At 39.8% G+C, this 13,238-nt stretch overlaps 2 protein-coding genes across 15 annotated transcripts in view; one reads left to right on the forward strand and one right to left on the reverse strand.

Annotated features, from left to right (window-relative positions):
* The window catches only part of LOC148332532 (glucagon receptor-like), a 41,624-nt gene that overhangs the window by 9,079 nt on the left and 19,307 nt on the right, over positions 1–13,238 (forward strand). For 8 of the 14 annotated variants that reach the window (XM_088302337.1, XM_088302329.1, XM_088302334.1 and 5 more), the window contains exon 1: positions 8,797–9,136. The exons of 1 other annotated variant lie outside the window; for it this stretch is intronic. The gene's annotated coding sequence lies outside the window, so the exon portion shown is untranslated. Of the gene's footprint in view, positions 1–8,793; positions 9,137–13,238 lie in introns of those variants that run through there. 5 more of the 14 variants (XM_088302330.1, XM_088302338.1, XM_088302339.1 and 2 more) reach the window with 3 other exon arrangements.
* LOC148332533 (tubulin beta-4B chain-like) lies at positions 334–5,394 on the reverse strand. The gene is made up of 5 exons (XM_088302470.1): positions 5,261–5,394; positions 3,441–3,549; positions 3,255–3,365; positions 2,897–3,141; positions 334–1,654 (listed from the first exon to the last, which is right to left on the reverse strand). Exons 1-5 carry the CDS (start codon positions 5,315–5,317, stop codon positions 839–841), a joined length of 1,338 nt encoding a protein of 445 aa, XP_088158596.1. The 5' UTR covers positions 5,318–5,394; the 3' UTR covers positions 334–838.

Raw genomic sequence — 13,238 nt, forward strand, 5'->3', positions numbered from 1 at the left:
CTGTTCTGTTTTGATTAGCAAAGTTATTGCCATGTTAAAAGGCACTGTTTTAAGAATCAGTTTATGTGCATTCACAGCAAAAAATCATTCTGTACATGCAGTAAACAACAAATTTTTTTCAACATAGAAAACTGCTGCTTATAGCCTGGTGCGGCTTGTACATTCATCTGGAATAACGTTCGTATCATTCCTTTAATTTTTCTCAAATACACCGACGCCAGAGGAGTGTCTGGTGTTTTTTTTACTCTGACACAAATGTGGATGATGAGGAAATGACTGGAGTGTCATGCTCAGGCTAAATTGTGACCCCCCCCCCAAAAGAAAAGACACAGATTTTGCTCCTGACCAATACATTTATTGAAATTCAATGCCAAATCAAACACATTATTTCAAATACAATGTATTGCAGACTCACACATGTCCCCGATATTGAACGGTGTACTGAACAAAAAGAAACAAAGAAAAAGCCACAAGCAGTGGTTCTCAAATAGTGGGGGCGCGGTGCAATTCTCAGGGGGGCGCGTGTGAACCTGGGGAACATGCTTTTTTCCCGCCGGGCTACAATAAAGTGTAATTGCACATCCACTCCAGTAGTTGGCAGTGGCGCTCTCCTTGCCCATTGTGAGCAGTGAGTATTAACTCTACGGTGTAGGTTTTTTTTTTTGCAACGAAAATGCTATTATTTCTAGTTGCGGCGGAGAGTGGGTGGTGGAGGGGCGGGGGGCGCAAATGGTTTTCTTCTTGCTAGGGGGATGAGGGCGCAACAGAAAATAAATGAGAAGCACTGGGTTACAGTAAGAGCATGGCGAGGCAGTGAATTGTAAAAGAGAAATAGGTATTAGGCCACGTCCTCCTCTTCCTCCTCCTCCTCAAAGTCTCCTTCCTCAGCGCTGGCATCCTGGTACTGTTGGTATTCTGACACCAAATCGTTCATGTTGCTCTCCGCCTCAGTGAATTCCATCTCATCCATGCCCTCGCCCGTGTACCAATGGAGGAAAGCCTTTCGGCGGAACATAGCTGTGAACTGCTCAGAGATGCGCTTGAACAGCTCCTGGATGGCAGTGCTGTTGCCGATGAAGGTGGCGGACATCTTGAGGCCGCGAGGCGGGATGTCGCAGACGGCCGTTTTGACGTTGTTGGGGATCCACTCGACGAAGTAGCTGCTGTTCTTGTTTTGCACATTCAGCATTTGCTCATCCACCTCCTTCATGGACATGAGCCCGCGAAATATGGCAGCCACGGTGAGGTAGCGCCCGTGGCGGGGGTCACAGGCGGCCATCATATTTTTCGAATCGAACATCTGCTGAGTGAGCTCAGGCACGGTGAGTGCTCTGTATTGTGTGCTCCCCCTGCTGGTGAGCGGGGCAAAGCCCGGCATGAAGAAGTGCAGACGAGGGAAAGGGACCATGTTGACAGCCAGTTTGCGGAGGTCCGCGTTCAGCTGCCCGGGAAAACGCAAGCAGGTTGTCACACCACTCATGGTGGCAGAAACCAAGTGGTTGAGGTCTCCGTAAGTGGGTGTGGTCAGCTTGAGGGTACGGAAGCAGATGTCATACAATGCTTCGTTATCAATGCAGTAGGTCTCGTCTGTGTTCTCAACAAGCTGGTGGACGGACAGGGTGGCATTGTAGGGCTCTACTACTGTGTCGGACACCTGCAGGCGAAACGTTACAGCGCAATTAAAAAATAGACTTTCACTCAGCAGAGTGTAAATCTCCACCAACTATCAAGGGTCATTCCTGAAATTAGGACATTTTCTATGCTGCCCCCAATAAAAATCCATACAAAAAAATAGAAACAAGCACTTGCTGAGTAAATTATAGTCGTCCTGAGACAAAATGTAACTTTAGCTGTCTTAAAAGAGATGACGAAATAATATTTAAAACACCAAATATCTCTAAAATGAAATTGTTTCTATTTTCCCTCCCTCTGGTGACCAACTTACCGACCAAACATTACATAAAATAAATCAGGTGTTTTTGGATATGATTATGTTGACGTGCCTTCCTTGTATTTTTTAAAACACTGAATGCAAAATGTGTACAGTACACACACCTCTGAGTCGTCTAGAGGAAGAGGGAAGAAATTATATATGCTACATGATTCAGCAGAAATGACATAATCAAGTAATGATTTCCGCCACAATGTAGTGTGGGAGATAAGACTTGTTTGAAATTGTGTGCATGATGATGTTGAAATTAGTTGTTGCTTTGCCATGAATTTACAAATACCTCCACGTGGTTTATTTTGCTGATGCTTTGCTGGATTTTCGGTTTTGTTGAAAGTAAGTGATTTTTCCAATTGCCATTGAAGGTAACACTGATCAACGTTTTTCGGGTGCGGGCTTTGAACGTCTCACGAGCCGAGGCGAGCCGTTGAAACTCAGAGTGGAGGAGAGACGTGATGTATTTTGGAGTTTGGAGAATAAAAAGACTCGTAAAAAGACAACAAACGGAAGACTATTAACGGAAGACAAATCGATATTAAAGTTTCTTTATTTGTTGTCTAGCTAAGTTTAATTTGGACCAGTAAGCATAACAGCTAACACAGCTAGCATGTACTTTTGACATTAGCACTGGTTTGCAACTCTCAAATTTGCAACGTTGTACTGTACTGTAAATAGTAATAATAATACTGAAATTTTCATTTCAATAAAATGGTACTTTTCCAATATGTTCTTCAAGTGCATTACTGTTAAATATAAACAGATAAAATATCTCATAAAAAACGTATTGTATATGACTGCGTCAAACGGATCAAATTATACAGTATCATATCAATGACCCTTTCTTGATGAAAATATAATTAAAATATCAAACAAATGGCATAAACTTGAAAATTAGTCGTGCCTAAATTCTGGAATGACCTTAAAATGTGAGGGCAACATGAGTTGTACCTTCGGAGAGGGCACCACACTAAAGGTGTTCATGATACGGTCCGGGTATTCCTCACGGATTTTGCTGATGAGCAGGGTTCCCATCCCAGAGCCAGTACCACCACCCAAAGAATGTGTAAGCTGGAACCCCTGAAGGCAGTCACATCCCTCCGCCTCCTTCCTCACCACATCCAGTACTGAGTCCACCAGTTCGGCTCCCTCTGTGTAGTGACCTTTGGCCCAATTATTTCCCGCTCCACTCTGGCCTGGAAAGAAAGATCGCATTTTGATCTTCTCGGCAGCAATTGAATTTCATACCATCATGTCTTTTTTTTTTTTACAATATTCGGAATTTATAAAAGATTAAGGTGTAGTTTACCAAAGACAAAGTTGTCGGGTCTAAATATCTGGCCAAATGGGCCTGACCGGACAGAGTCCATGGTGCCTGGCTCCAAATCCACCAAGACCGCCCTTGGAACATACTTTCCTCCTGCAAATCAATTAAAGCTTGGATTTTACTTTTCGAAAAGGTAAATTATTGCAGTTGTGTTTAGGTATTCCGTACCTGTAGCCTCGTTGTAGTACACATTGATTCTGTCCAGTTGGAGTTGATAATCTCCATGGTAGGATCCAGTTGGGTCGATGCCATGTTCGTCACTGATCACCTCCCAAAACTGGTACAGATAGAACAATTCACACACAGGAAACATTATAAACACTGCGTCAATGTAATGCAAGGACCAGAAGGATTTGAACAACAACATACAGTAATTTCCATCTACACCGCCACTATGATTTGAACTAAAATGATGAAATCGGTAAAGAGTAGATGTTCACAAAATGAAGTTTCACGTTTGCCATTTTGAAGTTATAACAACTTAAGACAGACTACCGAAATGTTCAGGGGCTCAAACTATTTGAACAATTGCCATAATAGAAACAACAATTTCTTTGATATTTTGTCAAAACCTCACTGCAGGTACTTTCACTTGCTGATTTTTTTGTGGGTCTCGCACATTCACTTCTTTTAGTGTAAAGTATGTAGTACTCGGTGTTTTTACAAATTAGGTCGTTGCCGTCAACAGTAAAATTCTTTATTTATTTATTTTACTTCTAGTGAGACAGACAACAATGTCTCGACAAAATTGCTTTTGTAGCAAAGGTTGAAAAGAGAGCAGGCGTACTGGATTTATGCCCAGTGGCAATCAGGTAGTTCACAAACCTGTCTGCTTTTTGAAGTGAACAATAGGAGTGGGAGAAATTAAATTTGGTTTGTCAGGTGTTTGGGCGGTGTCGCTCGAAAAACAGTTGGAAACAAGGCAGCATTTGGCTGCATTTTAAAGCAGGTGGGCATGGGAGCAAATGTTACCCGTCTGTCATTGGCCAGGGATCGGAAACTAAAACTGTCATGTCAGGACATTACTTCATGTTTTTTTTTTTTTTTTTAATAGTAAGCAGACAAAGACATGCTCCAACAACCAAGAAGGCAGTCAATGTATAAAATACACACCTAGTTGTCTGTGTTATAAAATCATGCCACCGGATAGTGTGACACACTTTGCAGAAGGTTTCTAAATAGAGACACAAGGCAATGTACCATCCGAATAATTATGAAGCTAATATTTTAAGGATTAGTGGCTAAATAATACATAAAAAATATGAAAGACACATTTTAACATCCTACATGGGCAACGCTACGAAACCACCATGCACCCGTTACGCCCTGCAAAAGAATCCAAACAGACCAGTGTAGCACTCATAATGTGTGACGTGTCTTGCAAATGTAACCAAATATTATACAAACATTACTAAATCTTATTTGAATAGGTAGGGTACATTCAAACTATTGGCGGGGAGGCAGATTATTTTCAGAGGAACCTGTTGCAACGCCCCAGGCTGTGACACTGCACCACTAAAAAAACCAAACTAACCACAAAAAATGAAAAAAAAAAAAACTCACTTAGCAGGGTTATAATAATTTTTGATGATTTCATTATAGTTAGATTTTATTTCTGATGATGTATTTTTTTTAACTGAGTTAATTGTAATAATTTTTTTTAAAGCAGGTTAGTTTTTTTTTTTAATCAAAAATGCTTCATTGTACTAAGATTTGTTTTGATTAGTTTTAGTATTAGTTTTGTTAATACATTGAATCTATTGTGGAGTGCAAGATGAAAATAAATGTAATTATGTAAAATAAACAATTCTCAAACGACTGTTTGACCTTCTATCTTCTGTACAGATGGACAGCAATATATATAAAAAAAAATACAACCAAAATGAACTCCAGACGCTCATATATATATATTCATAGACAATGAAACAAAAATTAGAGTAAGTTTTACTTACAAGGGAATACATTGCTAATTAGCGTCATTCATTTACCTTTGCTCCAATCTGATTGCCGCATTGCCCGGCTTGCAAGTGAACAATCTCACGCATGTTGCTGTGTGGTGTGGAGCGTCGACCAGGAACTGCTGTTAAGTGCTGTGGCTGAATGGCGCCGCAACGTTGAGTCGTTCTCGGCTAGAGCCCGCCCTTCCCTCGGTGTCCTACTTTAACACTTCCTTAATGTGATGTTATCTTTCTCCTCTGAAATGCCAAACTGGCAAAACTGGATAATATAACCTGTGGGCAAGCATGGGCTTGAGCGTGTCGTGAGAGATCATCAAGTGTGCCATGGGATATTTTCTAACTTCACTTCATTGGTCCAAAAATGATTTAGACCCAACAAATAATGCATTTATGTAAAGGTGTCATAATTAATATATTATGACAACCGATTAATCATTCAAAAAAACACGGCCTGCAAATCTGGCATTTGTTTCCATAGACATGAACTCTGAGCGAAGGTTGATTCGGAGCACAAAAGAGAGTCAAGTAAGATTTGCTACGCCTGTCCAAATTTGCCACTTTTTTATGTGATCCGTGGAATTCCACATGAGAAGGAGTTTTCGCAGCCTGCGAAGGATGTCTGTCATTGGCTGGCTTCTGGTGACGTATCAACATGGAATGAAGTTTGTGATGCGCGTTGAAGTTATGCATTTCTAAAATGAATTTCTAAATCTTGTGTTTTCAAGCCAGCAACATTTTAGTAACCCATATGACCACAGAGAGGCGATAGAGGTCCATTTACAAGTTGCGAAGCAAACCAGAAGCTTATCAAATTTAATAAATTCTCTCCGCCATATATGACAATCCGGATCTCAAACAGAGTTTACTTTACCTCCTCGGCTTTTTTTTTTTTTTTACATCCTGTTATTTTCCTCAGAGGGTAAAAAACGTATCGAGCATATTTTGACAGATTGAGTACAAAATAGAACGTAATCATTTCTGTTTTCAAGCGTTGATTGACAAGTAAAAGTAAAACTTCATTAAAAATAATAAATATGAGTTACTTAAGAAAGAGACAAATAGTTGAAATTTTTTACATTTGTACTTTTGGGTAATTGTACTTTGTTACTTTGTAGGACATATTTAGACATCCTCGAGCACACAGACACACGCACGCACACGCACGCACACACGCACACACGCACACACATACGCACACAAAGAGATTAAAGTAGGCATTCTCGAAAATGGTGAATTAAAAATAAGGCACTATCATGACAAAATGAAAAATATTCCCTGAATGGCTGAAGGGAACGGGTCCCTCTATAGTTATTATGAGTTGTGATTTATTCAAACAGTGTCATAAAAGTCAGTGTGGGTTTTATTGGAGTAATTTAGACTTTCTGAAATTCAGAACCTACAAATTTACTGCGGTAAAAAGCCATCAGAAGTGTCTTATTATAGTTTCATCAAATCTGAAAGGGTTAATGTGAATTAATTTTGTTACTCATGTTTCTATAGTCACTACGATTTTTCATGATTTGTTGTATTTGCCTGTATTGCAAAAGTTCCAGGACCATGTATCTGAAAACATTTCAAACTACAAGTTTTCCCCTCTGAAGTTTTCGCCATTCGGTTCCAGATATAATCAACACATTGTGAGGATAATATTTCATAACCCAACAGTTGGTTAGATAAACGCCACCCAGTATTTTTTTATTTTGTGTGTTGGTCTTAGTGGGTGGCTATGTTATGCTGTGAAAAATGTATTTAAAAAAAAAATCAATAGTCTCTTTGTCCTGATGTATAAAAGTGTTCCCCAGCTGCTTGAAGCTTTGGCGAATGCGACCAACCAAGGCCAAACAGTACAGCCTGGTTCAGGAATTATTTTTTGTTGTTGTTTTGTTTTCTTTCGTTTCTTTATCCTTGATTCATTGTTTTTGTGTTTGCACTTGACTGACAAAATTATCACATTGTGGAGCAACAATTTCGTTTGATTGCAACAGCCTTCTTCCTGTAGGCCGGAAAGCTTATCGTCACTAAATAACGATGGGAACTGCTTGGGAGGAGAATGCATGGAAGAGAAAATACAATATGTACTTGAGCATATATATATATATATATGTGATTAGGCTACGTTGTTTAATTATTACCCTTAATATGGTAAAAAAAAAAAATAATCTAGCGTGAACACTTACATTTTTCTCCCTTTCAGAGTCAATTTTCTTTCTTCTCTTTGCTTTCCTAGGTCTCGAGGGGGTGGGGGAGGAAAGTTCATTATGCATTAAGCAGGTCTTGATTAAAGACCTCGGTGCAACCAAAACTGCAAGGGTGTCCTTTGCCCATTATTTTTGAGCATGTGGGTCGTGTGCTGTTCGGTGGGTAGATTTAGCAGATCGTTAAGGGCAATAAAACCGCAGAAGAAGCACGATTCTCCAATGGCATGTTGTGTGCGTGTCAAATCATTCATCCTGGTGAAGGTCTGTAAGACGTCTCCTTTGTTACAAATGGATGCTTGTCTCGCTCACCCGTTGCAACCGACACACACAATCAACACACAACATTGAGTTCTCTGAAGCTTTTTCAGAATTCTTGTTAGTGTGCATGGCTTAGTTGTAGCAGTAGACTCGTAGAGTATTTTTGACTTCCAGTGGCATTGTTTCATTCCATGTAACTAGAGGAGCATCATTTAAAATTTGGGAATCTAACAGGTTCATTTTTTTTTCATGATCAATTTATGTTTCACAGTAGTCAGAAGTTGTTTCAGATTTTCTCCAGAGCAGTAGAATGTCATGTTATTGGCAAGTAAGATACTTTTAAGTGGTTTTGAGACACAGCAGATCATTTATATACAATGTAAGCGGAATATTGCGACCACAATCTAAAAATAAAATGTCATCTCTTGCCTGCTTAGTTACAAGAATAAAAAAACAACAACAACAACAACAAAAAAACAGCAGCTACAAAATACGAAATTTAATCCATCAGGTGAAACTTCTTTCTTTTGATTGACCTGTTTGTCCGCGTGTCTGGTTTCTGTGAATCAGCTCCTTATTGATTTTTTGGGGTGAATAATTTATGTCATGGAAACAAATAACAGTGAAACTCTATTTTTATGCAAGCGTAATGGACATGAAATATAATGACCGACTGTGTACGCGCACCAAATCAAATGTTCCAGAAGTTAGATACATTTTTTTTTACCATTTGACACCTTTCTATTTTTTTGTCATTGGTCCCTGGGCAGAGAGCATAGAGTTTAATTTACAGCCATTTAAAATTCACCTCTCACCTACTCTAAAAAGTCTTTGCATGATAAATTTGCTCATTGAGTGGAACATGTTTTGATGATGAGCTAGCTCTGTGGTATGAAGTGGGCACACACACACACACACACGCACCCACACACGCGGGCGCGCGCACGCACGATCAAGTTGTATTGCATTAACGCTTAACCTTTATTTTGAAAACTAACCAGAAATTGCTGTAGACCTCCCGGCTGTTTTGACGGATACCGTATGGAGCCTTTATTTTGAAGGCTGTAACCAGGAATCACCTTCAATAGCTTGTATGCCGTGACAGATGTCGTATTCGAGTGCATAGATATGTTCATTGGCTCTATAAAAATCTGCCCATTAACAGAAAAGTAATTTCTAGATACTTTGAAACAGCGTAGAGGAGTTAATTTATTAACGGCACAGGTCAGTCAGTTCAATTTGCTTCCTTTTTTTCTTTTCTTTCTTTCTTACTTTCTTTCTTTCTTTTTCTTCGTTCGTGTCTTTCTTCCTTTTCTTTTTTGCTGGTTGCTGCTGCACTCGGTACTGCACTGATGCGTCTTGGTTGCGCGCCTTCGACTGCGTCTGTATTGTGATGGACCTCCGGAGGTGTGCGTGTCCCCCGGGTGCAAGAGGACATCTGCAAGCTTAGGTAAAAAAATAAATAAAAAAAAAAAGTCGTAATATTCAATCAATGATATGCACATGTTGTGATATATTTTTATGAGAGCAAATGTAGGCTACTAATGGAGTTTCTAGATCACTTTCTGATCGGATCAAATAGTCTTAATTGCAAGTCCATAGTCTACATTGTGAATCATACTGCCTCACTGGCGTTAATTTTGTTTTTGTAACAGATTGCGGTTTGCCTCGTATTACAGATAATAGTGAAATAAAGACCCCTTTGTTGCCCATCATCTTGTGATCATTATACACAGTATCCTATTATGTAATTCCTTCCTCTTATTTTCCTTTGCAACAGCAATAGGTGATATGCCTTACAGGGAGAGTGGTTGTCAAGTTATTTTAGTTGCGGTGACCACATTAAGCTTTAAATCTGCGTGAATTCTCATCACATGCGGAAATAACTCTCTAACCTTATCCAAAGAGGTTTTGTTTTTACCCACATCACAATAACCGGCCTTTCTGCCAGTCAGCAGGATTATGCAAAAACTGTCGCTTTCCACTCAGTCGGGTTTCTATGGCATGCATGAATACGCACATGGACAGTGGTAACATATTGAGTAATTTGAGTTTTAAAATAGGCGCAGAGTACACTCACGGCTTAATGTCTAATAATGCCTCAGTTGCCATTATTGCTTTTTATGGAAACTTTATTGATCAATAAGGAACGAGTGGTGACAAACATCGTGAGTGATTGCTCCTCTGTATATTGAGTCCATTAATATATTCAATCTTATTTGTAGTATTTATCTGACAGGTAACGGCTGTGGGACATATCTCAGTCTCAGTTCTACCACAGATTTATGATGATGATAATTAATAATTGCATTAGTACTCAAATTTATAAAGAAAGCACTTTTCATCATTGTGGTTATGTCTGAGCTCTCGGTGCTGCAGTGTTGTACTCCACAGTGGGTATGTCCTCGCAGCATAATTATTTTTTGTGCTTCTTTTCCATCACCTCTTGAATATAATCACTGCGGCTAACAGTAATGTTTTTTAAATGTGTCCCGTTCAAATTGATGATTTCAAACTTAAGCAAGAAGAGTGCTGTGAGGTGAAAAAGCCGCATTCGTCCATGAGCAGTGCTCGGCATTCAACATTTACACAAGCGAAGGGCTTGCTGAGTTTGTTTTGTGCACAAACTTGAAGGTCCAAAGGCATGTGAATGAACATATTAAGGGTTCATTGAGTAATTTCAATGTCAGACTTCATGAATGTAGCCCGATTTTGGGCCAACAGACATGCCGCAGTGTCTCAGTCAATTTGGAGTTGTCTTGACGCATCGTAGCCTGTGTAGTGAGACGTACACAACGATTGGTCGTTTGGCGTTTGGGACGCTTCATGATTTTTGTTGCAAAATAAACCAACACCGTAGAGTTAATACTCATCGGGCACGATGGGCAAGAAGAGCGCCACTGCCAACTACTGGAGTGGATGTGCAATTACACTTTATTAGAAGAGGTTATGGTGTTCGGTCCCAGTGACCCTTCTTCTCTCAATCCTGTTGACCTCGGCCCCCTGACACCATATCTAAAGCCTTAGCTTTAGGAACAATATTTGCGCTCAATTCATTAAAGGCTCTGGTCGCCACCCCACAGCTCATATAACAGGGAAGACTTTTTCATTTTAACATTCAAAGATTGAAACATAGACGGAGCAAAATAAACGATGACCACAAATAAAATTACAGTCCATACACAGGATGAAAGTGAAGAATTTTTACCTTTTATCTGGCACGTCCATTGTCATGAGATTCAGGACTTCTGTTTCCTTGTATTATGTCCTAAAGCTCTTATTGTCAAAATTCACAGAGGACCGCTCGGCCCTCAGGGCTTGAGTCGATGTGACATCATTTTACGAGATGTGTTACTGAAGCTTTATGACTTGGCTTGTATGTAATGTCAGAGAGTGGCGTTGCCTTGATTGTGTGACATGGAGTACATGTCACTTACACTCCGCAAATTACAGCGCTATGCAAAAATTATAGCGGTACCTTGATTTACTACTTTCAAGTTTCTTGCGTTATGCCACTGCTCAAGAGAAGTGTGTCAGCCACAGTTGGAACGGCACTTTCAGCTGTTTTTTGAATAGGACAGACTTTCAGCATTTAGCCATTCATGCATCCCTTTTTTCTGAGCTGCTTATTCTCACAAGGGTCGCGCAGGAGTCAGCATGTAACACAACTAAAAAAATGAAAACACATCTAAGGGTTGATGGCTTTTGTAGTAGTGGGAGCAAAAAAAAAAAAGTGGAAGGAAGCAAGGAGGCAAGGCTGAATGAAGTGCACGCGTCTCAAAAGAAAAAGAAGACGCTTGGGTGAATCTAATTACTAACTCAACAGATTCCAACCAAACGAGATTCAAAGTAACCAATCAAAAGTGGGCATCAACTCACGACATAGGGACGCAAGACATGGAAATGAAACGTGACTCACAACGACGTCAACAGAAGCAATGAGCCGACAACGACAGATAGAAACATGGGGACTAATTACAAATAATCTTGATGAGACAATGAGGTACACCTGGGCAAGGCATGATTGACTGGATGTTGACAGACTGACTAGAGGCGGAATAAAATATCAAAAAGGGACACGGGAAAAAGATGAAAAAAAACCCAACAAGCAATCAAAACAAGCAATACACAGATCAGAACAAAATCGCTACAGTAGACTAAAGCTCAAAACAGATGCGCGCATTCAGACTAAACAGCCTAGTTCCTGATGTCCCTCACTTAGCCCCACCCCTTAAAGGAACACATGCAACGCTGCAATTGTTGTTTTGACTCCGCTTGTCCAACCGTACACTACTTACGCTAATAAAACCAAATTTCCCTTCACATTCTCTTTTATTCTAATTAATAAACAGGGGTGGGCAAACTACGGCCCGGGGCCACACGCGACCCGATAGATGTTTTAATCCGGCCCGCCGAACTTGAAAAAAATTAAATGAAAAAACTTTTTTAATGTTTTATTTTCACTTTCAAATAAAATTAAATGTCTTTTTTTTTATCCGATGAGGTGAGGTTATCAAAACACTCCATCCACTCCCTCCCCCTCTCTGTCAACTTTTAGAACCCATTGTGGCCTGCCAATCAAAAAGTTTGCCCTCCCCTGTAATAAATTTTCTGGAACAGAGTTATGGCATTTCAATTCATTTCAATATCGATTTACAACACAACTCAAAGTACCATTGAAGTGAGCTGTAAACCATCATGTGGAACTGAATGTCTGACAAACGGCACACAAAAGAATATCCAAAATTCAAGGAAGAATATGCAAAGTCGCAGCAGCAGGTTCCGTGTTTTCTGGTTCATCTCTCTTTTATCCTCACTTTATATTCCCTGATAATTATTCTTGGTTATTCATGCTCGAGACCACAGGCTCCACGTACTACATTATGATGCCAACTTCCACGGTTGAACAGTCAGTAATCAGTCCTCCTGCAGTCGTTTTATTTTCCCACTGCGAAATCACTCACATGGTACGTGATATGCGATATGATAGAACGAGTGAATGAAAGACGCAACATCTGCTCTCGTCAGCGGGTAGCTCACGTGACCACTCCAATAATGAGTGATGCAGGTCACCTCTGCTATACATGACAAAAAAATAAATACAAATAAAATTTTAACCAATAATGTACTTCTACAGTTTGAAAAAAAAAAAAAAAAACGCACAATCACACATCATGCTGTCGTAGTTCTTGCTGATTAAATGCTGAGTTGTTTTATGTATTTTTTATTTATTTATTTATTTTTTCGCAGCGGTTTCCAAGCCTTGCTGACCTGCATGGAATGCGAAACCGACATATGTGAAAGCATGTCGTGAATTTTTCATATCTGTTTTTCTTTGTATGATCTTCCATTTGATCTGCCTCTGTTCTTTATTCATTAGCGACTTTCGGTTCCGGTTGACTGATCATGCATGGGGACTCTTGTCAAGCCTCTCTTATGCAAAGTCAGTACATCATTAACAAGTCCACGACGTTAATGCAGGTTCCAGACCGTTCTTTAGTTGTTGTTTACACTTACCCATAATGAACTTGAAAGAATAGTGTCGTGGTACA

The sequence above is a fragment of the Idiotropiscis lumnitzeri genome, chromosome 8 (assembly GCF_059441095.1).
Source record: "Idiotropiscis lumnitzeri isolate Australia: NSW breed Sydney's pygmy pipehorse chromosome 8, RoL_Ilum_1.0, whole genome shotgun sequence".
NCBI lineage: Eukaryota > Metazoa > Chordata > Actinopteri > Syngnathiformes > Syngnathidae > Idiotropiscis > Idiotropiscis lumnitzeri.

What these genes read in the sequence shown, in the direction of transcription:
- LOC148332533 (XM_088302470.1), bottom strand. Translation starts at nt 5,317, where the DNA reads ATGCGTGAGATTGTTCACTTGCAAGCCGGGCAATGCGGCAATCAGATT. An exon ending in GCAATCAGATTGGAGCAAAG is followed by an intron (nt 3,550 to 5,260) that starts GTAAATGAATGA and finishes TATCTGTACCAG; the next exon opens with TTTTGGGAGGTGATCAGTGA. An exon ending in ACCCGACAACTTTGTCTTTG is followed by an intron (nt 3,142 to 3,254) that starts GTAAACTACACC and finishes CTTTCTTTCCAG; the next exon opens with GCCAGAGTGGAGCGGGAAAT.